Consider the following 25,978-nt stretch of genomic DNA (forward strand, 5'->3'; position numbering starts at 1 on the left):
ATATTTAAAAACTAATTATACTCATCAACACTTTTTATGATTAATTAATTTCAAAAAATAACCAAAATGTGAATGAAGTAATAAATTTGAAAGTCAAACTTTTCAAAACAAAAAATTTAAAAATTAATGATAGACATTGTCCCTTTCAAAAATTAATTTATGTATTTATTAAAAAAAATTTATTGAAACATTTTATAATATGTATAATTTTACAACATTTAATTCATTTCAATATTTTTAATATTTTATTATTTATTAATTTTTGAAACTGTGGTAACCTTGAGGACATTGATTAGTGGTGAATTGAAAAATAATAATAAATAATAATAAAAAAAAGGCAAAACCCAGCGAAACATCGGGCAGCGAGAAATGGCGGGGATAGGAGGGAAAGCAAAACCCTTAAAATCCCAAAAAAGCAAAATAATAAAAAAGAATAAAAAGGGAAAATATTGGAAATAAAAGAAGGATATGAAAAAGGAAAGGGGCGAAAGAGGAAATTAGAGTTAAATAAAAAAACCAAAGTGATGGATTTAGCTTCTTCTTCTGCATAGATTCACAACTCACTCTTCAGTGGACACAACTTTTGGTTTTTTCTTCCTCTCCCTCTTCTTCTGTGTCAGAACAAAAAAAAAAAAAAAGAGTCCAAGGTTGTTCCTTTTTACATAGAAAAAAGGAACACAGTCTAAGATTGTTCCTTTCGATTTTGTTTTTTTGGCAAGGCAATGAAGGGTGGAGGGAAGAGAAAGGCAACCTCGGAGACTCCGAACGATGCTTCTGTTTCTTCTGATGCTGTGGGTTTGGGTGGTGAAGGTGGGGGTTCCCAAGTTGTGAACTTTGAGGAAAACGAGGGTACCCAGTTGCCGAAAGAGGGAGCTGAGGAACCCCATGCAGAGGATTCTGAAGGAGAGGGTGCGGATGAGGGAGAAGAAGGTGAAGAAGAGGAAGATGAAGAGGAAGAAGAGGAAGAGGATGGAGAAGAGGAAAATGGTGGCGGCGATGGTGATGCTCCTGCTGCTGTGCCTCAAGAGGGTGGACAAGGTCTTATTCTTGGTGATGGATTCTATGAAGTTGAAGCTATTCGTCGTAAGAGAGTCCGAAAGGTGAAAAAGTTTCCTTTTTTTCTTCTTCTTTTAACACGGGGTTCTGGTTTTTCTCTCCTTTTTTTTTGTATTTTTAAAATCTGTAATGGGGTTTTTTTTTTCATTTGATTTTCTTTTTTGTCTAATTTGTTTTTTGGCCTGACTATATATATTTCTTTTTGTTTTTGTTTTCTTATGGTTTTGGTTTATGACAATGTGGATTTCAAATGTTGCATGTATAGGGTCAGCTGCAGTACTTTATCAAATGGTGAGTGCCCCTTTTCCTCCTTTGTGTTCTGTTCTTTTTTTTTTCAACAGGATTGTGATGGAACTGAAGGGGATAAGGTGATAATGTGAAATTTTTGATATATTTTTGCTTATTTGTATGATTATTTGTTTGTTGATGAAGGCGTGGGTGGCCTGAGACAGCCAACACTTGGGAGCCCCCTGAAAATCTAGAGTCTGTTCCTGATGTTGTTGAAGCCTTCGAGGAGAGGTATTCCCTTTTTCTTCAATGAAATGAATAAGGATGTCAAAGGCACAACTTTCCGATGATTTTTTTTGTATGGATGTTCTGTTTTGCTGTGATTGCTAATAGGTTGCTTATAAGCATAGGTAGAAGACTGCTATTATCAGAAGCATAGGTGGATTTGGATGTCACAATTGTGTAACTTTTGTTTATGGGTATTGTTTTTTATTTTTTTGTGGTTTTGAAGCTTGAGATCGGGAAAGCATCGTAGGCGCAGACGCAAGCATGTGGTGCATCATACTCAACCCAAGAAGCGGCTGGAGCGTTCTACTACTCCCTACAGCCTAAGACGTTTTTCGACTAGTACAGCTGAGAATCATACTCAGCCTGCTCCTCTTAATGATCTTAGTATTTCTGATATTCCTGCCTTTCCTCAGACTGTGATTTTTGCTGATGAGGTGGAAACTAATGGTGATGCCGGCAATCTTGGACAAGCCAAGCATGCTAATGATAATAGGTCTGCAAATGCTTCAGAGCAAAATGTTGAAAGGAATGAGGAAAATGATTATGATCCTAAGCTTAGTGAACTTCGGGCTACAACTACCAATGGGTATGATACGGACAAGCTTGCCATACAGTTTCAAGAAGCTAGGATTTCATCAGGCAATATTCGTCAAGTGGATGGTCAATCGAAGGGGGTTTCTGAGGAACCACCTCAAAGTGGCCGTTGCAGGGGAGCCAAAAGGAGAAAATCTGGTTCTGTGAAGAGGTTTAAAAAAGATTCATATACTGGTGAGGAGCCTGTTAATGCACAAAGACCAATTGGCATGCCTGTTGGAACAGCTGAGCCAGCAGGAACAGGGATTGCTGACAATGGAGGTAATAATAGTCGTTACAAGACAGATCATGCTAGGCCTGCCAGCAACATTGTGAAGATTATAAGGCCAGTAGGCTATTCAGCTTCAGTATCCAGTGGTACGCAGGATGTTTTGGTGACCTTTGTGGCTATGAGGTAGTTACTCCGCAATTTATGACAATAAGTTTCGTTGTTGTCTTTTATCAAACTTTTACAACTGCATTAGTTTCATAATATGCTTGCTAAGATGAATTGATTCTTGACTCTATTTTTAAGGTATTATTTTTATCTGAGACATAGTGGTTGCTTTGGTTTCATATATACACTCATTAATACTGAGCTTCTGGTTCATGAGATCAATTTTTATACTTGTACCTGCCCCTTTTATTATAAGTTGAAGAGACAAATATCCAGCTCCTCGTTCACAAATGAGGACAGTCATAGATATTTGCAACATCCTTTACTTCTATTTTATATTTTGATTGATAAAATGCACTTTAAATGACTAATATAGAAAAGGTGTTAATGTAACTTGAAATTCATTAAGTGATTGAAGTTTTTTTTTTTTTTTTTGTGGGTTAATAAAGTAAGCAGGGCTGAATTCTTGGTAAAAGTAAAGGGGAAAATTAATGTAATTGTAATCTAGATTGTGAATAGCATGCAATAGTGCTGCTATAGTGGTGTCATATTGCATTGGTTGGCTGCTATTTCAAGCTTGTCATGTTGCCATCATGGTGGAAATTGCGGCTTTTTGCATGCATCTTGGCTGCTACCGTGAGATTTTTCGGAAACCCAAAGATTTCCTAAATTTTTAACTTTGCAGAATAATGTATGGTGTGGTATTTTGGAGTTTATGGGTTGAAATAGAAAAAGGCTTTAAATGGTTTTTAAGAACCCAATCATTCCTCTTCTCATTTTTGCCGACCCTCTTTTCTCTGACCCTTTAGTATTGTGCGATCCACCAAGCCTCTGCTCTCTGGTGGCTTTCCTGTGAGCTGCTGGTGTTTTCCGGCCAGTTTCTGGCAAATCTCTGTTCTTTGATCCTTGTTCTTCATTTTCTGTCAAGTTATCTGTTTTTCCCTTTGTTTTACTACTGTCCCACCACAAGTTGTTCTCCTCTACCTGTTCAGTCTGTCCACCTCTTTTTTTTTTTCCTTATCTTTTTCTGTGTTTTATTGGTTTTAATTCTGGCCATTTTGTTCTTTTATTTTGTCTAAATCTCTACTTATTCAGTTCTAGTTTTATATAGTCCTTAATGTTTTGTTACTTTAAGGAATTGAGTTAGAGGCTTAAATTATTGATAACTATGATTGTGACAATAAGGAGTGGTTTGGTTGGAGAAAATATTTTCTATTTTCACTTTTAATTTCAAAAGTGTTTACCTTACTTTCATTTTGTTTCTTGTTTTTAAAGTTCTATAGAAAATGATGAAAACTACCTTTTCTATACTAAATTAAAACACTATTACCTTCAAATTTTGTGGCTTGACAAAAAAAAAATTAAAATTCTAGCTGATTTACGAAAGGGAATTCATTTGAATATGGGATTATTGTTTTCTTTTTAGTAATGCTGTGGCTTGTTTCCAACCATCAGCACTAAACTGCTGCTAGTACTGGCTACTGTGATGTTTTCACTCTGTTTTTGTTTGGGAGCTGGATGAAAGAAGAAATTTTGGGCTTGTTTGACATCTGTTTTTAAAATGTTTTTAATTTAAAAAAAAAGGAAAATGTTTGTTTGATAAAGTTTGTTTTTGTTTGGTGATTTAAAAAGTAAAACCAATTTCAAATTTCTTTTTTTAAAAATTGAAAAGAAAAACTAGTTTGGGATGTTTTCAAAATACAACAGTATTTTTAGGAATGTAGTGGGGTAATGGTGTGTGGTAGTTGAAAGGGAAGTTTTTTTTCTACAAATTATTTAGATAGCATGTCCCAAGTCTGGGTAAAGGAGGGTTGTGTTAGGCCTTTGGCAACCAGTGTAAAACTTGTTGAAGCTTACATGGGGAGTACTCATGACGATGTTGTACAAAGGTTATGTTGTTACTCAGAAGTATCCATAATTGTTAATAGTACGCTACAGCAGTGCTATCGTGCTGGCATGGCCGTCGGCCGCCACTGCCACCATGTTGTGGCAGTTGTGGGTGTCCATGGCCAGAATAGGGAGATGTTCTCATTGCGATTGCGCAATTTGGGGGAAAGAAAGAAACCCTATTCTATTTTTTATAAAACTGTTTGGATTATTTTTAAGGCTAGAAAGGTCATTTACCCTTTATAAAAAATATATGTTGATTTCATCTTCCCCACTCTCTCCTCTGTCCCCAAAAATTCTGAGCCTCTGCTTAGCTGTTTCTTCCCTTCTCATTGGTGCACCCATTCCATTTTGCTAGAGAAATCAGCTCCTTTGGAGGCTCATCTACTCCATTTTGCCCGAGGAATCAGCTTTTTCGGTGCCTTCTCTCCAACAACCTCTATTTTTCTATTCATTGGAGGAATTGGTTTTTCTGGCGTCTTCTGCCTGGCGTCTCCTCTGTTTGTCTGTTCAGCCGATAAATCAAATTTTTCGGCGTCTCCTCTGTCACTCTTGCTTCAACTTTATCATGTGAAAACATTATTTTGTTTAATATAACACCCATACTGTATTGTTTTACACTTTTACTTAGAATGATGATTATGTAATAAATTTTGAGAATTTTTTGAGCATCTATACTAAAATTATGTGTATATAACATATTATACATGCATATTATAAATTTTTAAATAGCAATTATCCCGCAATACGCTATTCTATTATAGCGTTTTAGGGGTCATTCGCTATTTACTGTTATCCGAGATTAACAACGATGGAAGTAACACATTGAATGGCTTGACTAAGTGTCAAACGATATTGTGTGATCCGTGTAGCCAATCTGACTTAGTGGGATAAGGTTTGGTTGTTTGTTTTAGAAAAAGTGATTTCTAAAATTGTCTTACGAAACAGATTTTGGAAACTAAAAAAATGAAATGCAATCAAATGAGCCTGTTGTTTTCTGGTACTTGACCCTTATTGCTGCAGAGGAGGCTCAACTTCCCTCCATGACCTACTTGCGTCCTACTAGGTTTCCATTGGGAGAGAGAAGTGCCGTTAGGGAGATTCAAGCCGGTGTTACATGGATTTGTAATGCCCCCTGCATACAACATTTTGGAACGTTCCTAAATATAAGTTGCTTGCAACCCAAAATGTTTGTAGAGCATTCCATAATTAGGTTACCGTAGATGTTCAGCAGCGGGGACAGGCCTATTCATAAGGTTGTTGGGGGGATTTCCCTCCACAATTAATTGTTTCCTTTATATTATATTACATGTTTTATGTCTACATATGTATTCCACAATTTGTATGTGTGTTTCCACCACAACATAAACATTCATGGGTCCATCGATGATGTTAATGCTTGACTATCCAATGTTGAGCAAATTTTGTTCCATAGAAGCAAACCAAATTAGTATATTCTCCCGTTCCACATACTTAGAAAAGCCCCTTACGGCATACCTCTGCCTGTGCTATGTACCAAGTTATACCATGACTCATGTAACATTGATTCAAACTCCCCCATGATGTTATTGCTTGACGATTCAATGTTAAGTGGATTTTGTTCCAAAAAAGCAAACCAAATTAGTATATTATCCAGTTCCACATACTTACAGAAGTCTGATACCGCGCACCTATACTAAGTACCAAGTTGAACCACGAACCATGTACCATTGATTCAAACCCCCCCAACTAGTGCACAAACATCAGATAGCAACAACTTAGCCAAAGGCTTGTCGATGTTAATGCTTGATGATCCAATGTTTAGTGAATTTTGTTTCGAAAAAGCAAGCCAATTTAGTATATTCTTCTGTTCCACGTACATAGAAAAGTCGCATACCATGTATCTGTATCTGTACTATGTACCATGTTGTACCACCAACCATGTAACATTGATTCATACTCCCTTGACTAGCACAAACATTAGATAGCAACAACATAGCCAAAGGCTTGTTGATGTTAATGCTTGATGATCCAATGTAAAGTGAATTTTGTTCCATAAAAGCAAACCAAACTAGTATATTCTCCCATTCCACGTTTAGGAAAGTCCCATACCGCTTACATGTACTATGTACCAAGTTGTACCACGGACCATATAACATTGATTCAAACTCCCCCAGCTAGCGCACAAACATCAGATAGCAACAACTTAGCCAAAGGCTTTTTGATGTTAATGCTTGATGATCCAATGTAAAGTGAATTTTGTTCCATAAAAGCAAACCAAATTAGTATATTCTCCCATTCCACATGTTTAGGAAAGTCCCATATCGCGTACATGTACTATGTACCAAGTTGTACCATGAACCGTCTAAAATTGATTCTAACTTCCCCAACTAGCGCACAAACATCAGATAGCAACAACTTAGCCAAGGCTTTTTAATGGTAATGCTTGATGATCCAATGTTAAGCGAATTTTGTTTCAAAAAAGCAAACCAAATTAGTATATTCTCCCATTCCACAAGTTTAGGAAAGTCCCATACCGCGTACATGTACTATGTACCAAGTTGTACCATGAACTGTATAACATTGATTCTAACTCCCCCAACTAGCGCACAAACATCAGATAGCAACAACTTAGCCAAAGGCTTTTTAATGTTAATGCTTGATGATCAAATGTCAAGCGAAATTTGTTTAGGGTTTAACATTGATTCTAACTCCCCCAACTAGCGCACAAACATCAGATAGCAACAACTTAGCCAAAGGCTTTTTAATGTTAATGCTTGATGATCAAATGTCAAGCGAAATTTGTTTAGGGTTTAACATTGATTCTAACTCCCCCAACTAGTGCACAAACATCAGATAGCAACAACTTAGCCAAAGGCTTTTTAATGTTAATGCTTGATGATCAAATGTCAAGCGAAATTTGTTTTGAAAAAGCAAACCAATTTAGTATATTCTCCCGTTCCACATACATAGAAAAGTCGCTTACCATGTACCTTTACTATGTACCACGTACCATGAACCATGTAACATTGATTCAAACTCCCCCATCTAGCACATAAACATCAAATAGCATCAACTTAGCCAATAGCTTGTTGGCAAAGAAATTTTAATAGACAAAAAAGTAATGAGTTTTAAAATGAGGAGGATGATAAGGTGTTATCAGTAAAGACTCAATTTTGTTCTTTGGTATTCATCACTTTATTGAAACTTGATTATATATTTAAATGTAATTTGAAGTTGTATATTTGCTATTAATTAGCAATAATAAAAGGAAATACTTTGGATTGCAAGAAATTCATGTTAATATTTACAGCTTTGTCTTATTAAAATTAGCCTATAATGACAGATGTTAAGATGTCCCAGTTAAGAATATGATCATAATACTTCTTATAAAACTTAGGAAAACCTCAGTGAATTAGGCCTAGTTTTCTAATAACAACAATAGCCTATAAAGCCCTTCAAAAATGGCAAAGTATCAATATTAGACACGTTTCTCATATTGAGACACGTGCGGTACAGTCGAATAGGTATCTAGAAGGTATCCAAATGTTTTTTTTTTTAAATAAACCATGAGATACAGTAGGATACGATATGGTCAAGTCCTTATATATTTAAAACTTTCAAATATATTATTATATTATATAACTCCTTTTTGTGGGGTACACTTACATAATATTCTTTTCAAACGTAAGACTTCAATTGTAGATCCCCATCATTCTGTTCTAAACCAATAGACCACATCCAATGTTGTGGATGGATGGGATGAGGCTGACATTGTTAGTGTTAAGAAGTGAATTGTAGGAATTGGAAATTATAGAGCCAAAACTTCTTTTGAATAAGATGATGATTCTTTTGTGATATTTTGACACATCTTTTGTGATATGTTCACAGTAGAATGGTTGAGGGAAAGATGTATGTTTCATTGTTATGATCGTAAGTGCTTTTTTGTAAATTGTGATAATCAACTATTGACTATTGATATGTTTATATATTAATGAGAAATTAGTAATGTCTCATTGCAAATATTGTGAATTCATGTGTTTGTATGTGTATAAATATATTAAATTTCTATTAATATATGTAGGCCATGTCTTATCTTGATTTTTAGAAATGTCCTGTATCCTTGTGTTTACGTATATGGGCTTCATAGACAATGGCCTTTTGTCACATGGGTTGGCCACATTGATGGATCAAATTATGCCTTTCCTTTTTGTCAAAATCCAAGCTTTTTGGAAAGGCCATTTAGAATAAGGTCTCTTCTTTGAACAGTTTTTCATTAGATTTTTTTGGATCTTTCTTTCTCTACCTTTGTCTGTTGGCTATGCTCCATTTGATTTGATCACTTTTCTTCCTGTGTACATGTGATCTTATCTATAAATGACAGTCATTTTAGGCAAGATTCTGTCATATTTTTTTCCTAATAGGTGTTACTGTAATTTCCTCTCATACATTTATTACTGATTTTGTCTTCTATGTCTCCTCATGTGCCGCAACTTTCTCGTGTGTAATATCCATGTCCATCAATCTTTTTGCTGTTAAAATGTTTCCTTTTTAATTGATGAATTAAAATCATTTGCTTGGTAAATGTAAAATCTTTGAAGTATCCTAATTCCTAAAACAATTTATGAAATTTATTGAAAATTGGTCCTTTTACTAAATTATGTGAAGTTCATTGGTTTTGTTATTAATCTAATAATTGTTGTCAAATTTGCGCTTCAACTTTGAGTGTACAATTCAATGTGTTGTGGCCTCTCCAGTGAGTTGCCCTCCACTATGACTCGCAAATCTGATCGGAGTCAAGGGAATTGCCGCTCCAGAGTGGCACATCTTAGGACCAAAAATGTATTAAGACTATTTTCCACGGGTCGGGTCGGGTCGCCCAGCCTGTTTCATTTAGAAAAGCCCATTTTTAATGTTTTGTGAACCCTAACCTGCTAGACCCACCCTGATATCAACATTCAACTCTCTGCCTCTATTCCCCTCAAGTTGACACTCTAGGCCTCTGGTGTGCACAATTCCATTGCTTGTTTGTGTCTGGGTTGCTGTGACTGCATCTGTTTTTTCTTATCCTTTCTTCTCCAGTTCTCTGTTGCTTTGGGTGGTTGGGTTGCTGTTATTTTCTTCTATGCTTTAGTTTTATGCATTTCTCCTTTTTTTTTTGTCAAAACTTACATGACTTATCTCCTTTCTTCTCATTTATTAAATGTTTGTTGTGATTTAAGGGCTGTTTTTCTTATTTATGCCATTTTCCATGTATATATTTATGTCAGATTTTTGAAAATTTCCAAATTTCTGAAAATTTGATTTTTGACTGAATTCAATGGCATTGTGTGATCCATGTAGCTGACCCTACTTAGTAGGATAAGGCTTGGTGGTTGTTGTATACATGTGTGTTCCAAAATAATCCTGAATTTTAGTTGACTCTTACAGTTGTGTTATGATCTAACATCCCCTATCTGTTCCAACCTTGAAACTTGATTTTGACAACCTTGAATCTAATGTTATTGGTTAATCTTATTGTACTCTTATTTTGCAATGTGTGCAGGTTATATATGCCTTTTAATGATAATGTCAAATTTGCGGCTCTATGATGATGGCCTGCTTTTGAGCTAGTCTTGCATTTTTCTTTGCGTATATTGTTATCTCTCAATTTAGAGAGTGACAGACTGAGAGAATCTAGATTACAGGAAGAAAATATGTTGATCAAGAAAAGTATTTTCATTTTAATATGGGTATATTTACATATCATTTATATTTAAAGTAACAAAACTTGTTGGTCTAATATTTTTTGCTTTGGACCCATGATTCTTGAATTGACTCAAAATGGAGGTAGAATGTCCAGAAAAGAAGTTATATGACAGAAAGCAAGATTCGTATGTTTCCATATATTAAGTCCGCAATATTTATCAAGTTTGATCCTGCCATCTATTTTTTATATCCTGAAAGTAAATTGGAGAGGAGGAAAATCAATGGTTATGTGAGAATATATTTACATATTTAAATGATTTCAATCTAAATCAACATGCTTCTTCACATAAAGTTTATCTTGTTAACTTCGTAGGTCTGATGGAACAGAAGTGATGGTTGACAACAAGTATCTCAAGGCTTACAATCCGATACTGGTTTGCCCCCTCTCAATAGAAATATTAATGTTGAGCATTTCGTTGTTAAAATTTTTCTATTTTCTCTTTTATCTGAAGCTAATGTTTTTTTACATGTTGCAGCTGATCAATTTCTATGAGCAGCACCTTCGCTACAGCCCCACATCGTGACTGAACTTGCCTATATGTAGTTAGATTTTCAAGTGTTCAAACTTTGTAGTTAAGCTGTAGCATGTACTCTTGTAGATGCAGAAGATAGTTAAGGGTAAGAAATGCATTGTTTGTTAACATATATATAGGTATGAATGACTATTTAACCAGTTGTTGTCAGTGTGCTACATACTGTGATGATGCACGCTGATAGGCACCATGTTTTACTGGGGATGGCATGAAGAACTTGATATTTTCAATGCCTCAACAAATGAAGATAGGGAATGGCTTTTTAAGAGTTGGTCAAGAACAAAACTCTATTTTGGATTAATGTAAAATTTATGGAAGCTCTTATTTACTTATAAGCAATTTGCATTTGCCTATTATGTCCTGATTCTACTAACCTTACACGGAGAATCCACAATTAAATGTTATTCTGTTAGGATGAATATATCTTAGAATTGAAAGCTATCTTTCACTCAGTTCTCTTACATAAAATGCAAATTTGGTCATTTTTTTAAAATTTTTTTCCCGAGGGAGACTAAGTTATTTATATTTTCAATTTAACCTTGGTGATCTCAGGGGCAAAGTTTTTCTACTGGACCTTCCTAAATGGAAATTGTTAGGTGTGTGGTAAAAAAGGTAGTTTGTTTATTTTGTAAATTTAACATAGTTGAAATAAGCTTTTTGATGCTTTTACTCCTCTTAACATGAAATGCTTGATTGTGCACATTTTTTGAATTAATGTGTATATTCTTTGCTTATAAAGAAATTGTCTTGAAAGGTATAATGATTAAAAATGAAAAATTGGTATGGTTTTCAGATGTATATTAAACAAAATTCACTTTTAATCCCCTGGAATATTTGTTCATCCTCTACTACTGCTTTTGTAGATGATCCTGTAATCGGCTGCGGCTAAGGTACAGGAAAGGCAACAATGAAAAGTTGTGAAAATAACTGTGCAGATAGGGTTTTTTGGTAGCAGGAAAAATTGTGAAAAGGTTATATTTCCTTGTGTGTGTGGGTGCTCACATCTCAATTGAAATTCATTTTCTTGATTGTTTATTTCTAATGGTGTTCAAAACTCCTTAGACTAAACTAACTATTTACTATTTCAACCAAACAGATAATATGATTGGAATTATAATAATCATTGTTGTAAGTGATAGCAAACTGATGCTCCCAATCATGAATTAAGCCCATGGCAGGTTGGGTTGAGTTTATATAATTGGTGGTTCAATAATTTGTTTCTAAACCCACTGAATTAGCACTGAATTGGTGACTCATTATTGGTCCTGTATTGTTGCTTAAAATACCAATTTAGTCATCTCAAGAATCAAACTTACAACTCCCACTATAAGCATACAACAGTGATAGCAATTTTCACTTTGAAAATGGGATCCTTGTTGGGATTGCCCCATTTGAGGCCAATTTCTTGGGCAAAAATTTCCTGTAGGATCGGGGATTGAGGTGTGGGGATCACACCTTGCTCTGTGGGATCTTTGCTCAATTATACATATATTAAAAATACAAAAATACCTATAATTTGATTTGATGTGTTTAGTTTGTTATTATATTTTAGTTTGAACTATTTTTATGTATTTACGTGAATTTGATGTAATAGACTTATTACTTATAGTTTTTAATATAGGGTATATTTTTATTTTATTTTTTTATATTGTTTCTATTTTTCTTTTAAATTTTCAGATTTTTTATTAATGTTTGGGAATTCTTGCAGGTTACTGCAGCGAGGTGGGAAACAGGAACACAGAACGAAAATAGCATGTGGCGAGAATCGGGGACCATGCCTCCATGTTGCTTAATACACTTGAGTATATATTGAAAATAATTAAAAGTAACTTTTCAGAAGAAAAAATAGTTTATCATAACAAAACTATTTATGTACATATCAAATATTTAAAGAAATTCATATAATAAATATATTGGTAAAGTTATGAATATCATATTATTATAATATGACATCAAATTATATTAATATAAATATAAATATTAACTCTATTACTTTATAAGGTTTAAATATGTTTTTTGGTTTTTATTTATTTTTTATTTTAATCTCTTAATTTTTATTGTTTTAGTCCTTTATCTTTTTAAATATCACATTGTCCTAAGTGATGAAGTGGCTAACTAAGATATGTTGCAATGTTACATTTTTGTGGTATGTGTCAATATTTTATTTTGCCAAATAAGCAAAAGAAACATTTTGAGAGACTAAAATTTAAATCTAAAAAATGTAAGACTTAAAAATACATTTTAAGGTTAATTTATAATTTAGTTAATATATTACATGAAATAAAATTGTTTAATATTATCAATTTTACTATAATTTAACCAATAAGTAATATTAGTATATTTACTGATTGAATAACTAGTACAATTTTAAAAATATTGATTATAACCGTAATAAATTTTACTATAATTCTTCATCTTCTTGTCCAAAGAGGGGGCAAGGGTGAGCTTCTGTCCTTCCACTATCTTTCTTTTTTGCCTTTTCTTTTATCATAAATTATGTATATGATATGCTTTTTAATATTTTAAAATATGTAGTCATATAATTCATAAATTAATATAGAGCAAAAATATGTTATTAGCCCTCTACATGGTAAATAATTTACTACTTATAACATAATTGGACTCTTCTTGAAACGCTTTATTTTGAATCTCTATTTTGACGTTGTTAAGGCTTTGCATTGTGACGTTTTAGTTTTCACATTGCCCCTTTTGGTTGTCTAGCCTTTTTTAATTGAAGCTCTCATGCCATAGCCCCTTTCGGGTCGATTCGTTGATTACATAATGTTGCCACTTTTGGAGATATAGACGCATTGTATTGGCAGGTTAGAGAGGAAAAATTGAAGCATGACATAGGGTATGTGATATTTTGATAAATATGTTTTAAAATTATTAAATGGTATTTTATTTTGTGGGTGTCCAATATGATGTGTGTTTTATTACATGAGTCAAGAATCTTTTATCCAGAAAAAAAAAATGAAGACATTTTTTTTTTCATTTAGAAAAAGTATTTTACTGACAATTAAATAAGAAAACCAAAAGTTATCTTTTTAAGAGTTTATTTTTAAGATGTATGTATATATTAAAAAAATAAAAGAACAAGTGAGATATAAATATAACTCTATAAAATATCATTTATAGTATCAATCTTTAAATATTAAAATAGAGAAACTGTTTCATGTATTTTGTGGAGAAACTTGTTTAGAGAAAGTGTAATATCACTGATGTTTTTCTGAATAACTTCAAGGGATCATCATCCAAAGACATTTTCGTGATGTGTTTGGAAGAAAAAAACCATTTTGTATACTTTTTTTTAATGTAAAAATAGAGATGATGCAAAAGCTGTGGTTGGCATCCAACTTCATAGACTTTTAAATGGCTTCCTTTTTATGTTAGCAATATTATATCGTGAACTGAGAAAACATTAGGAATTTAAAAGTGGTATTTACTGCAAGAGACGTTGGGATAGCTCAACAAATTGGACAGATAAATGTCATGAAATAAAATAACCAATAAAGTTGAAGCCATTCCTATCCAAACAACGCCTCACAATGCAATTCTCTTATAAATTCAAATACTTCTTTGAACATTGTAATAATATAGTGAGAATATGGGAAGGGGTCCATCACCATTAATGCCTTCTCTATTCTTGCTTTGCTTGGGATTCCTCATATACTGGCCTACTCTTCTGTCAATTTTTGACATGTTCTTATCTTCATTTCAATGGGTATCTGAAGTTGATGAGAAAAGTTTTACAGCCTTAATCTTGGTGCTTCTCGTTCTATTAGTGTATGCATTCATTCACTTGCCTTCTTCATTTCCCTTTTTTGGCAAGTCATCTTATGGTCATGTGAGCATATCCAACCATAACTATGATGGATTTGAATTCGGAATGGGAACATTGCTCTTGCTTTTGCTCTTCATTCTTTTGTATAATCTATTCTGAGGCCATACTATAGGTTCAGACAAAACATGTTTTCTGTGTCTTAATGTTTAATGAACTAACATTTTTCACAGGTTTTTTGCTTCAAATATTTGAGTCTCTTATACTGTACAATATTCAACAATGATCCACTGTAAGAAAATTGATACTTGATTTAGTAACAACTCCTCAAGTAAGTACAACTATTCTAGTTGTATTTGGCAGTCCCTGTTGTGCTAATGAATGTGTATATGTTTGGGAATGAGCTATTTTTTTTAAATAATCTAAAAGTCTAATTAGTTATTTTAAAAAAAGTTGAAACAAACTAGTAAAGTAATCATAAAAATTAATTAAGCATAGATGGGTGAAAATTCAAATAAAAAATTTGTTGTTATTGTAACATCGGCTTGGCTAATATAGATTATTTAACAATTTATTATATTTATAAGGAAAAAGTTGTATGTTTGAATATGAGTAAAAAGTGATTTTAAAATAATTTATTCTATTTAGATTGTAAAAAATAGTCACATTACAATAAAAATATATAAAATTACGTGAAATAGTTATATTTATATTTAAAACAATAAATTATTAAAAATAAAATATAAAAATGAAAGTCAAGTGGTAAAAGCTTATAGCTATTAATCTTAAACACTAAAATTTACTTAATTTAAACCAGTTGTTTTATTTATAAAAAAATAAAAATAAAAGATTACAGGTTAATGCTTTACACGCATACACACTTAATTATATGTGTAACTGAGTGTGTATGCTCGTGTGTATATATAAAATTATTATTTATTAAAAAGTTTGATAAATAAATTAAGAATTTTTTTATAAAAAATATTATTTTTAGAACTTTAAATGATTTCTTATGATAATAAGTAATAATTAATAGTTAATTACTAAATTTATATTATGCTTCTAATAATAATAATAATATTTTTGTAAATGGTTATAATTAAGTTATTTATTATATTTTTTACAAGATGGTAAATTTTTGAAAATAATTAAATAATTATTTTATTAATTTAAAAGGATTTAATTTCTAAATTTGGTTATATAAATTTGATATTGCATCTTCGCATTAAATAAAATATATATATATATATATATATATATATATATATTTCAGATAATTTTTTAAAATATACATATTTTAAAGTTTAAGACTTAAAAGATGTTTAATGTATGGAATCAATTTTTAAATTTATACGAATCAAGTTTTTCAATAATTTTGTTATTTTAATATGTTTGATATGTCTTGAATATTCTTGAAAATGTTATAAAGTAATCCCTTCAATTATTTATATATTATATTTTATTTCAATATTATCTTTTGAAAAAATAATGTTTTTTAATATTTTTTACTCAATATAATTTAAATATATTATTTATACTTTAATTAAATTTATATTTATTTAAATTTAAAATAATATAAGGAAATTAAAATATAAAAATGTATGTGAAAAAAAATATATAAAAAATAATTGCTTATATATGATTAATTAATTAATTACTACTATTAGATTGTTATATAATATAAATTACTTTAAAATTTGGAAATATTAAAAGGATATAATTATATTTTTATATTATAATTTTTTTTTATCAATATATTATATTTTTACTTTTCTTATGAGGATATTTTCTTAAAAAAATAATAAAAAAACATTGATGCTAAATACAAGGACACATCATTTCCAATTTCAATTTTTTTTGAAAAACTTAAAAAAAATTTTATACAAAATATTTAAAGAGGAGGAGAGAGAATAATAAAATAAAAAAGTAAAAAAATTAAGAGGTTATTTAATTTTTAAAAAATGAATAAGCAATTAAGTGGTGTAATGAGTTAACATGTTCAAATAGTTAAATATATTTTTTAAGAAATTAAAGGTTCAAAATTTTTATTTTTACTTAATAATAACAGGTTTCTTATATTTAATGATTTAATCCTCCATAAAAATTTGTAAAATTATTCTTTGCATCTTCAAAACTTGTTATTTTTTTTTATTTTTATAGGGTTGTATTGATAATATTTTTATTTTTTTAATACAAATCTTATTTGTATCTCGTATCTAGATGAAGATTTTAAAAATAAAATTTTTTACATGCACTAAAATAGTTTTAATTTATAATAAAAAATAAATTTTGAATTAATAGAATATTGAATGTTATTATAGATTTTTGGGATTCTTCATCTCCATGCACAAAGTCTTAATTCATCATAAAAATCTACTTTTATATTGATAAATTGTGTAATGTCACTTTAAATATTTTCTATATCCTCTTACACACAGATCACATTTAGTAAATATAATGTTTATAAAATTTGATTAAGTCATTTTAACTTTATTTAAACAAAATTTACTGAAAAAATAACTTATTTGATAAACATCGCTTAAGTAATCATGAATATACTTAAGTAAAAATATTAACTTAAGCTAAATTTATTTTACTTAAGTGAATTGTGTATGAATCCAACAATTGTAGCACAATAGTTTAATTTTTGTTGCTACATATCTTTTGATGCAATAAAAACCTCGAAGCTACATAATTATTAAAAATAAATAAAAGAAAATAGTTATTTAGTAGTTTAAAATCACTAGATTAATACATTTAAAGTATCCAAATTTAAAAATATAGAATTAACAAAGTGTGAATTAACAAAGTGTGAATTAACTAAATTAACCTTTTATAACATAAAATGAAAAAGTTATAAAATTTTAAAAAAATTTAAAATTATTCACATATTACAATTTAAGTATCCCTAATTAAATTAAAAAGAATTAATAAGGCATATAGGTTAATCATTTTAGTCTAAAAAAATATACTTGCATAACACTGGTAACAAAGGAAAAGAAAAAAAAGAAAAAACAACAAAATAATTTATTTATTTATTTTTATTTTATTTTACCAAAATGGTGATATTTAAGTCAACGATTCATGTTAAATTGATACAGTAAAATAAATAATACATTTTATTGAATTGCGAACGATCAGCATAGAAGCTGAGAGACGCTTGGAGAAAAAATATTTTAATTTTAATTTTTACAAAATGAATAGATGTATCATTCATTTCCAATTGTATAAAGACTGATACAATTGGCCTATCAAACAAGAATATGATAAAGTTATGCTTTACTTTTGAAAAAGGATGAACAATGAGTGGCCTACATTACTGTATTCATTTCATTATATAGATTTGCATTCCTCTCTTTCAATATCTATCAGTATCAACCCTTCTTCGTCATTCTCTTTCGCTCATGGCCAAGTTTGAGTCAGTGCCATTTGCTGTTGCATCAAATATTATTCACAGGCTAGCTTCCCCAGATTTTCTTGAATTTGGACAGCATTATGGTGTTATGGAAGAGTTGGAAGCGCTTAAGAAGGCAATTGGATCTATCAATGATGTGCTCCTTGATGCTGACCACAAACAAGATCAAGTTCGTGTGCGTAATTGGATATCTGACTTCAAAGAAGTACTCCATGCTGCAGATGACTTATTAGATGACCTTGCTATCGAGTTTAGGAGAGACAAACGGGATGCAGCAGAAGGAAAAGAAGCAAACAAGGTACTTCGTTCCATTTCATCTTCAAATCAATTTCCTTTGTACAGTGAAATGCCTGACAAAATAAAAGAAATACGAGGAAGTTTTAATGACGTAGTAAAAGAAATGAGGGATTTGAATTTAAGTCCAAGATCAGGGGTGGTTAAGCGAACTAACAGTGAATGGAGGGAAACAAGTTCTTTTGTGTTAGAATCTGATATCATTGGAAGAGATGATAGTAAAAAGGAGATTATTAGTCTGTTGAGACAACCTCATGAAAACCAAAAAGTTTGTGTGTTTGCCATTGTTGGCCTTGGTGGCTTGGGGAAGACAACTCTTGCTCAAGTGGTGTATAATGACTTGGAAGTGCAGAATTGTTTTGAAAAGAAAATGTGGGTGTGTGTCTCTGATAACTTTGATGTGAAAACTATTCTGAAGAAAATATTAGAATCTGTTACTCGTCGCCCGACAGCAGATGGGTTGCCATTAGACTACTTGCAAGAAGAACTACGTGAAAATTTAAGTGGTAAGAAATATTTGTTGGTCTTGGATGACATTTGGAATGAGAGACATGACAAATGGGCTGAATTAAGAAAGTACCTGATGTGTGGCGCTCAAGATAGTAAGATTTTAGTGACAACTCGAAGTGAAAATGTAGCAAAGGCAATGACTGCCAACACTTCCTATCCTTTGAAAGGTTTGACTGATGAAGCATCTTGGAGTTTGTTGAAGAGCGTTGCATTTGAGGATGATTTCAAAGGAGTGAATCAAAACCTAGAATCAATAGGGAAAGAAGTAGCCAAAAAATGTAAAGGGGTTCCACTAGCAGTTAAAACCTTGGGAGGCCTGTTACGAGGACAAAACGAAGAAAGTGATTGGGAGAATGTTTTACGTGGTGACTTTTGGAAATTATGTGAAGAGCACGATTGTATCATGCCAATTCTAAAACTCAGTTACCACAACTTGTCGCCAGAAATGAGACAATGTTTTGCTTATTGCTCTTTGTACCCCAAGGATTCAAAAATTCCAAAAGATGAGTTGATTCAGTTATGGATGGCACAGGGTTACCTTAAATGTTCAACTGAAAAACAACACATGGAGGATGTCGGTAATCAATTTGTAAAGATGTTTTTGATGAACTCATTTTTTCAAGATGCGGATAGTGAATACGGTGAAATCATTAGCTTCAAAATGCACGATTTAATGCATGATCTTGCAATGCTTGTTGCTGGCAATGATTATTGTTACTTGGATAGAAAGGCAGAAAAAGTTGAAGGTAGACCCATGCACTTATCATTGGAATCTTATAAGGCCATTCATTTGTTGAACTCATTAGATCCGCGCAGGCTGCGAACTTTGATTTTGCCTTTGATTTTGCCGTCTGACTTAAAAAAGGAGGAATATTTGCCGGTTATTGCAAAGTTCAATTACTTACGCGTCTTGAGAATGCATCATCTCCCTGATTCCACTGAAAATTTGAAGCATTTAAGATACCTTGTTTTAACACAACCAAAAAGTCTTCCCAAATCTATAAGCAATCTTGTTTGCTTACAAACATTAAAACTCAAAGATTGCGATGAAGAATCATTTAGAGAAGTAGTCACAAAATTAGTTAATTTGAGGTGCCTTGATATTGCTCGTCATTGCTTGAGTGGAATGGCAGTTGGGTTGGGAAAACTATGCTCTTTGCAATTCTTATCGACCTTTGTTGTGGGAGACAGCCAAGAAATAAAATATGCCACATTAAATGAACTGAAGGCCTTAAACCTCAGAGGCAAATTAAGAATTGAGCATCTCAATCGTGTCAGAGAAGTGGCTCTTGAATCACAGCACGTAAATTTAAAAGAAAAAAAATTTCTTCAATCCTTGACTCTGGATTGGTCGGGGGATGAAGACCGCCTTAACAGTGACGACAGGTTGCAATTATTGGAAAACCTTGAGCCCCACAGTAATCTTAAGCGATTAGAGGTGAATCATTATCCAGGTGTGCTTTTCCCAAATTGGCTGTCTCTCCTCACAAATGTTGTTCACATCCGTCTCTCTGAGGTTTCTAAATGCCGCTGTCTCCCTCCGTTGGAACGTCTCCCGTCTCTGAAGTCCCTTGATATATGGTCTCTTCATGAATTGGAATACATATACCTCTGCGAAGATGGCTTTGCAGTAACCTTCTTCCCCTCTTTGGAGAGCCTCATGTTAGAAGATTGTCCCAAGTTCAGGGGATGGCGGAGGCGGGGAGATGATATCAATGATTCACATAATCTCTCTTCATCTCTTTCATTTCCTCATCTTTCTCATCTGCAACTCTATCTCTGTCCACAGTTGACTTGCATGCCTTCCTTTCCAAACGTTAAGGATTTAAAATGGTACAAATGCAGTGCGGAGCCATTAATAGCAACACTAAACACGTCAACATGTTCATCTGACTCATCTTCCTCCGCTGCTCCTCTTTCAGTGCTCAAACAATTGAAGATTTCTGATCCTATGAATTTACCAAAGGGTTGGATGCATAATCTGACTTCTCTCGAGTCTCTTAAAATTGAATTGTGTGAAAGTGAAACACTTGAGGAATTTGGAATTTGGTTTAAGGACGACACCAACTGCCTTCCGTCTATGCGAAAAATCAACATATATCAGTGTGAAAGGCTAAAGGCTTTGCCAGATTGGATTTGCAACTTCTCATCGCTTCAACGCATCAAGCTCAGGAGGTGCCCAAAATTGGCATCTCTGCCCGAAGGAATGAGTCTTATCAACTTAAAGATGTTTGAAGTGAAGAAATGTTCCCTCTTACTTGAAGAATGCCGAACAGAGACAAGTGCTGTTAGTCGCCAAATCGCACACATCCCACAAATCATCCTTCGTGATTAGTGATGATAAAGGTACTGATCTGATTATGATGCGTATTTATTTAGTGTAAACGTCGTGTATTGTATTTGCTTTGCTAATAAAATACTTTTAACTAGCTTTTGACTTATAAATACAAATTATCCTAATAATAATATTAATTTTCAGTTGTTAAAAAATATGGAAGTCTTAACCGTCATATATTTAATGCTAATAAATTTTTATGCTTTGCACTATATTATAAATAAATATTTTATTATTAATAATAAATATTCTGTTATATTAATAAGATTAAATTAAAAAAAGTTAATTATAAAATTTGTATTAAAAATTTATTTATTTATGACATAAAATAATAAGTTTTGTTATTTTATTAATTGATATTTTTTTATGTGCTCAAATTTTGTTTGTCATATTTTTCATTACAAAATTTCAAATATATTTATTGAAATAATATATACTAACAAATTTTTTCTTTTTTTATTGCTTCTATTGAAGTAAGTTATAAAAAATAATCTAATAGTGTAATAATTTGGTTAGAAATTAAGTAAGTAAAAATACTTGAGCTAATAAAGTAACTTTGTTGAATTTTGCAGTGTAAGTATATTTATTGATGTTGGTTATGACATTATTCTTGCCATTATAATAGAGGTAAAATCTTCCCGCGGAAGTTATAAGAATTTAGTTTTTTCTTAAAATTGACTTAGTACTTGCTCAATACAAGTTGGATTGTGTCTGTCTTGAGCTCATATTTTTAAAATATTATGATTTTATCATAGTTTTCTTAGATAATAAATATAAGAAATTTGTGAGGATAATATCTAATCTTTTTTTGCAATGGAGTAACATATTTTTTTTTAATCGGTAATTGTTTTAATTCATATGTTCAATATGTATGTGCAATGTTGTTTAACATACACCTAGCATTGATGTTCTTAGTCTTACCATGTATCATTGTATATTTTACATTAAATTTGATCTAATTCTTCACTATAAGAAGTCCATTGCTATTCTCACAAGTTTTTAAAGTTCTTCACAATTTGATCTAACATATTTGTTTAATCCTAGGACTTTTATTATGTTAGAGATTGATTTCTTTTATAGTATTCCTTTTAATTTTCTTAGGAGTAGAATACATCAGACCCTATGTATCTATATTAATAGTGGTATTGTTAGAACTCTGACAGCCCTCATATACCTATTTACATATCATGACTATGATAATCTTGGAAGACCGTCTAGATGGACCTTTGAGCGTGTTACTGGCACAAAAAACGCAACTGATTCAGGTTATCGTTACCTTGGATCAGACGATGATCTTGATTTTGAAGATTTGGCTGAGATAGAGAGCTGGCATGGAATTGTCTAGTACCTGGCCCTCAGGGTTGGGGTGTGTTTGAAGACTATTTTGGGACTTAAAATTTGTTTATGTTACGAAATTATTTTGATTATGTAAATGTTATTTTAAGTTCCATATATTCTAACAAACAGTTTGTAAATTTTTATAATTGATATATGTAATATATTCAGGTTTCCCAATGAGAATACTTAAATTTTGATTCGTGATATTTAATTTATTTTTCTTTTTATTTTATTATTGTTGTTCCATTAATATTACAAAATTTGAAAATTTTGTATAAACAAATCTATCTAAAAAAAATTCATTAATTTACTATAATAAAGTGTAGTATACATAAGAATTTGTATTTTATCTCAAATTATTAGAAATAAGATATATCTTTTACGGATTTAAAATTTTAGAATGTTACAATTTCTACCAAGACTGCCAATGCTGATTCATTCATACAATTTTTATGACAAGTCTCAAAAAGAGGAATCACAAAATTACAGTAACAAAAATATTAATATCAAAACAGTTTCATGTCAAGACCCGTGATAATTCCATAGGACATTGAAGTTTATTTTTTCACATATATGATTTAAGGATACCACTTCCATATATGTAATTAAAACTCTTTGTTAGGTCTATTTTGTAAAAATGAACGCAATTTGTATTTATAGACCTTATCCCATGGCCTGGTCCACAAGCAACCCCAACAGCACTGATGTTAGAGCAGTCACCATTGATAGCAATACAATTATCACCTATTTCCAAAGGCAGATTAAATTAATGTCACACTTACAGTAATTATTGAAAGGGTCTTGCTAATTACTACGTCCCAACTTTTTAATGCAGAACAAATAATTAATTATGTCATAAATTTGATATATTAGATAAAAACTTGATTTACCAGTTCCTATAGTGGATCTTGGATCAAAATATTTTTGGAAGAAGCAATGTCGAATCCATCAGTGTTGGGACTGTGGGCAGGAGCATGAATATTGATTTGAGAGAATTTTGCACCCTCGCAACTACTTACAGATATGTGAGCTCCAGGGCTATTCATCATCCTTAGATATTCCACTGTAAGACCGTTACAACCATGGAAACGCAAGGCCTGAATCACATCCACATGAAAAATTTAGTCAAAAAGTATTCAAAATTGAAAACTATAATCGCAAGATCTTGAAATTAAGTTATTAATCAATCCTTTGGATGAATTTAATTGTTCTAATTATGTTAAATAATATTGTACCAAGTAATTGTGGGAGAACAAAGTTTGGAATCATCATACTGTGGGTCGTTTACAACTTTTGCATTGCCACCAAGTAGAACCATAGCCATCGATCATTTTTCTTTTGGCATCAACTGTTAAATCGTTTACATTTGAGATCACAATCAAACTTGAGTTATCACTAACCCATGCATCCTTAGATGGTGCAAGTATTTTTCATGCATGCTGCAAGAAAATAGGAATTTAAAATAAAAATAAAATCAAATAAGTAGCTCTTTATGACATGGAGAGTTTTGAATAATTATTACTCATGAAATAATACTTGATTTGATTTGAGCTATTCTTATTGTTATTATTCAAAAGTTTTGAAATAGTGCTCACCAAAAAATAGTGAGTTACATTTTCCAGTCACTCTCTTTTTCTTTCAGAAAAACCATTAATGAGGGTATGTTGAAAAAATCAATCTCATTTGATAATATATATAGTTATCAAAATTGAATTAAATATTTTTATATTTGATTTTATTCTTTATTTTTTTTCATTATTCAATATGAAAATACTTTTCAGAAACTAAAAGAAATTATATGTAAGTGATTGTTATGACATCCTATAATGGAAATGGCAATAGAAAAGATATTGAATTGGAGAAAGGTCAGACTTAATTTTATTCTCTTCCTTATGTCATTGTTATGACATCCACTCTTTTCATATTTGTTTATTGGTATAAGGATTTCATAAATTGATATAATATTTAAACTGTAAAAACTAGATTAAAATAAATTCAGCACAAATTCATCTTTGCTCTAATTTATCATAACGATTTCACAAATTTATAGGGAACGAATGTATGTTTTTTTTAATTTATTTGAGTAAATGTATTTATATTTTTTAAAAATTTCAAATTATTCTACCTAATAACGATAAATTGAACTATATAATATAATAGCTTATGATGAAATATTGAACATTTTATATAAATTTTTTTCTTATTTTCATTTTGTGTTCAAAATTTTATTTAATATATGTTGTCTCTAAAAAGAAAAATCAAATAACCGACCGGATTAGATCCAATTTAATATTGTATTTTATATAATTAAATTAAATTAAACCTTGTTTTCATAATCAAATCGAATAAAAATTTACTTAAAATTAATCAAAATTAAAATGCAAAATACCCCCTACCTTATTATCAAAGCCTAAATGAATGAATATTGGATAATTTTCTCACAACATGCACATATATTTCCAAAACACTATTAACATATAGTGATCTGATAAAAAAAATGGATATTAGCTAGACCTCAATGCTAATATTTGTGGCCTTGCAGGGACCGTTTAGCTTTAATTTGTTCACCAAAAACACTTTTCTTGGTGGTACGAGTAGCTAGAGTTGCTGCACTTTCTGCTTCACACGTGCGTTGCCGTGCACTTAAAAATGCCTATAACATCAATTAAAATAAATCTTGTTATGAGTCACTCAATTGGTTGAAACCATCACAACCTATAGTATCAAATGTATAATTAGATATAAACTTCCCCTTAAATAGAAGAGTTAATTTTCTTATGATGTATACATAGATTAAGATTATATTATATAGAAATTAACAATAAAGCAGAAACTCATATATACATGTGAATCATCAGATTTGCCATCGCCATGAGCTCCATATTCTTTCACATTAAAAATAAATCGTTTTGTTTGATCCAATCCTCCTTATACACTGAGAATGAAATAAAACAAAGAATCAAAATACAAGCGATTGATGTAACACTTTAATTTAATTTTTTAAATAAATAAATTTTGTAAATTTAAAAATAATAAAAAGAAGTTTTTCATTCATAGGGTTTTTAATATATAATTCAATAAAATATTTTAAAATAGGGATAGGTTACAAATTTATATCAATAATTGCTACAAGACTTAATTAATAAATTAAATTTTTAAAATAAACTCCTAAGTCTTAGAGCAGTTTGATTCATCCTTCATTAAGCTCGATGCTGATTGTCTTGGTTACTTGAAAAATAAATATAAGAGTGAGAACTCTACACTATCATACACACAAATAAGCATAGAGTCTCACCTTGCCTATTCCACACATTTTCTAATCAAACATCATCAATCACAATTAACACGTTTCAATATTCCATTTCAATTTACAGGAAGGTGCACTCACAGCACCAACAAACATTTCACACACACATGCGCTCATTGCATATAGTCACGTTCACTGTGGCACTGTGATCACAATTTCATACCATGGATGGTTGTTGGTTACTCCCGCCTTACGGATACAACGTGTGTGATCACGAGTCGCTCGGCAAAGGCGTTGGTTAGAGGTCTAGTCAGGAGGAGAGTGTGTGGCCGGTGGTGCACCCACTCTTACTATTAGTGTCACCATCAC

At 31.3% G+C, this 25,978-nt stretch overlaps 2 protein-coding genes across 6 annotated transcripts; both read left to right on the top strand.

Moving 5' to 3' along the window:
• Positions 1-484: 484 nt before the first annotated feature.
• Positions 485-12,615, top strand: LOC113849713 (chromo domain protein LHP1-like). 4 transcript variants are annotated; one of them, XR_003502135.1, is made up of 7 exons: positions 506-1,100; positions 1,322-1,347; positions 1,489-1,575; positions 1,796-2,560; positions 10,470-10,530; positions 10,633-10,774; positions 12,398-12,615. XR_003502135.1 is itself a non-coding variant. In XM_027479812.1 (6 exons), the coding sequence occupies exons 1-6, from the start codon at positions 723-725 to the stop codon at positions 10,678-10,680; spliced, it is 1,365 nt and encodes a 454-aa protein (XP_027335613.1). In that variant the 5' UTR covers positions 485-722; the 3' UTR covers positions 10,681-11,123. The 4 variants fall into 4 exon arrangements, 1 of the variants encoding a protein (XP_027335613.1); XR_003502134.1 differs by lacking the exon at positions 12,398-12,615 and adding an exon at positions 11,553-11,639 and having other exon boundaries at positions 10,633-10,991; XR_003502136.1 differs by lacking the exon at positions 12,398-12,615 and adding an exon at positions 9,135-9,250 and having other exon boundaries at positions 1,796-2,563; positions 10,633-10,661.
• Positions 12,616-17,727: 5,112 nt separating this feature from the next.
• On the top strand, positions 17,728-22,480 carry LOC113849377 (putative disease resistance protein RGA1). 2 transcript variants are annotated; one of them, XM_027479253.1, is made up of 2 exons: positions 17,728-17,791; positions 17,843-21,113. In XM_027479253.1, exons 1-2 carry the CDS (start codon positions 17,773-17,775, stop codon positions 21,022-21,024), a joined length of 3,201 nt encoding a protein of 1,066 aa, XP_027335054.1. In that variant the 5' UTR covers positions 17,728-17,772; the 3' UTR covers positions 21,025-21,113. The 2 variants fall into 2 exon arrangements, with proteins under 2 accessions (XP_027335054.1, XP_027335055.1); XM_027479254.1 differs by lacking the exon at positions 17,728-17,791 and adding an exon at positions 22,234-22,480 and having other exon boundaries at positions 17,795-21,035.
• Positions 22,481-25,978: the final 3,498 nt, after the last annotated feature.

The sequence above is a fragment of the Abrus precatorius genome, unplaced genomic scaffold, assembly GCF_003935025.1.
Source record: "Abrus precatorius isolate BTA unplaced genomic scaffold, Abrus_2018 Scaffold9, whole genome shotgun sequence".
NCBI lineage: Eukaryota > Viridiplantae > Streptophyta > Magnoliopsida > Fabales > Fabaceae > Abrus > Abrus precatorius.

What these genes read in the sequence shown, in the direction of transcription:
- LOC113849713 (XM_027479812.1), top strand. Translation starts at nt 723, where the DNA reads ATGAAGGGTGGAGGGAAGAGAAAGGCAACCTCGGAGACTCCGAACGAT. An exon ending in GTTGAAGCCTTCGAGGAGAG is followed by an intron (nt 1,576 to 1,795) that starts GTATTCCCTTTT and finishes GTGGTTTTGAAG; the next exon opens with CTTGAGATCGGGAAAGCATC. An exon ending in AGGCTTACAATCCGATACTG is followed by an intron (nt 10,531 to 10,632) that starts GTTTGCCCCCTC and finishes TACATGTTGCAG; the next exon opens with CTGATCAATTTCTATGAGCA.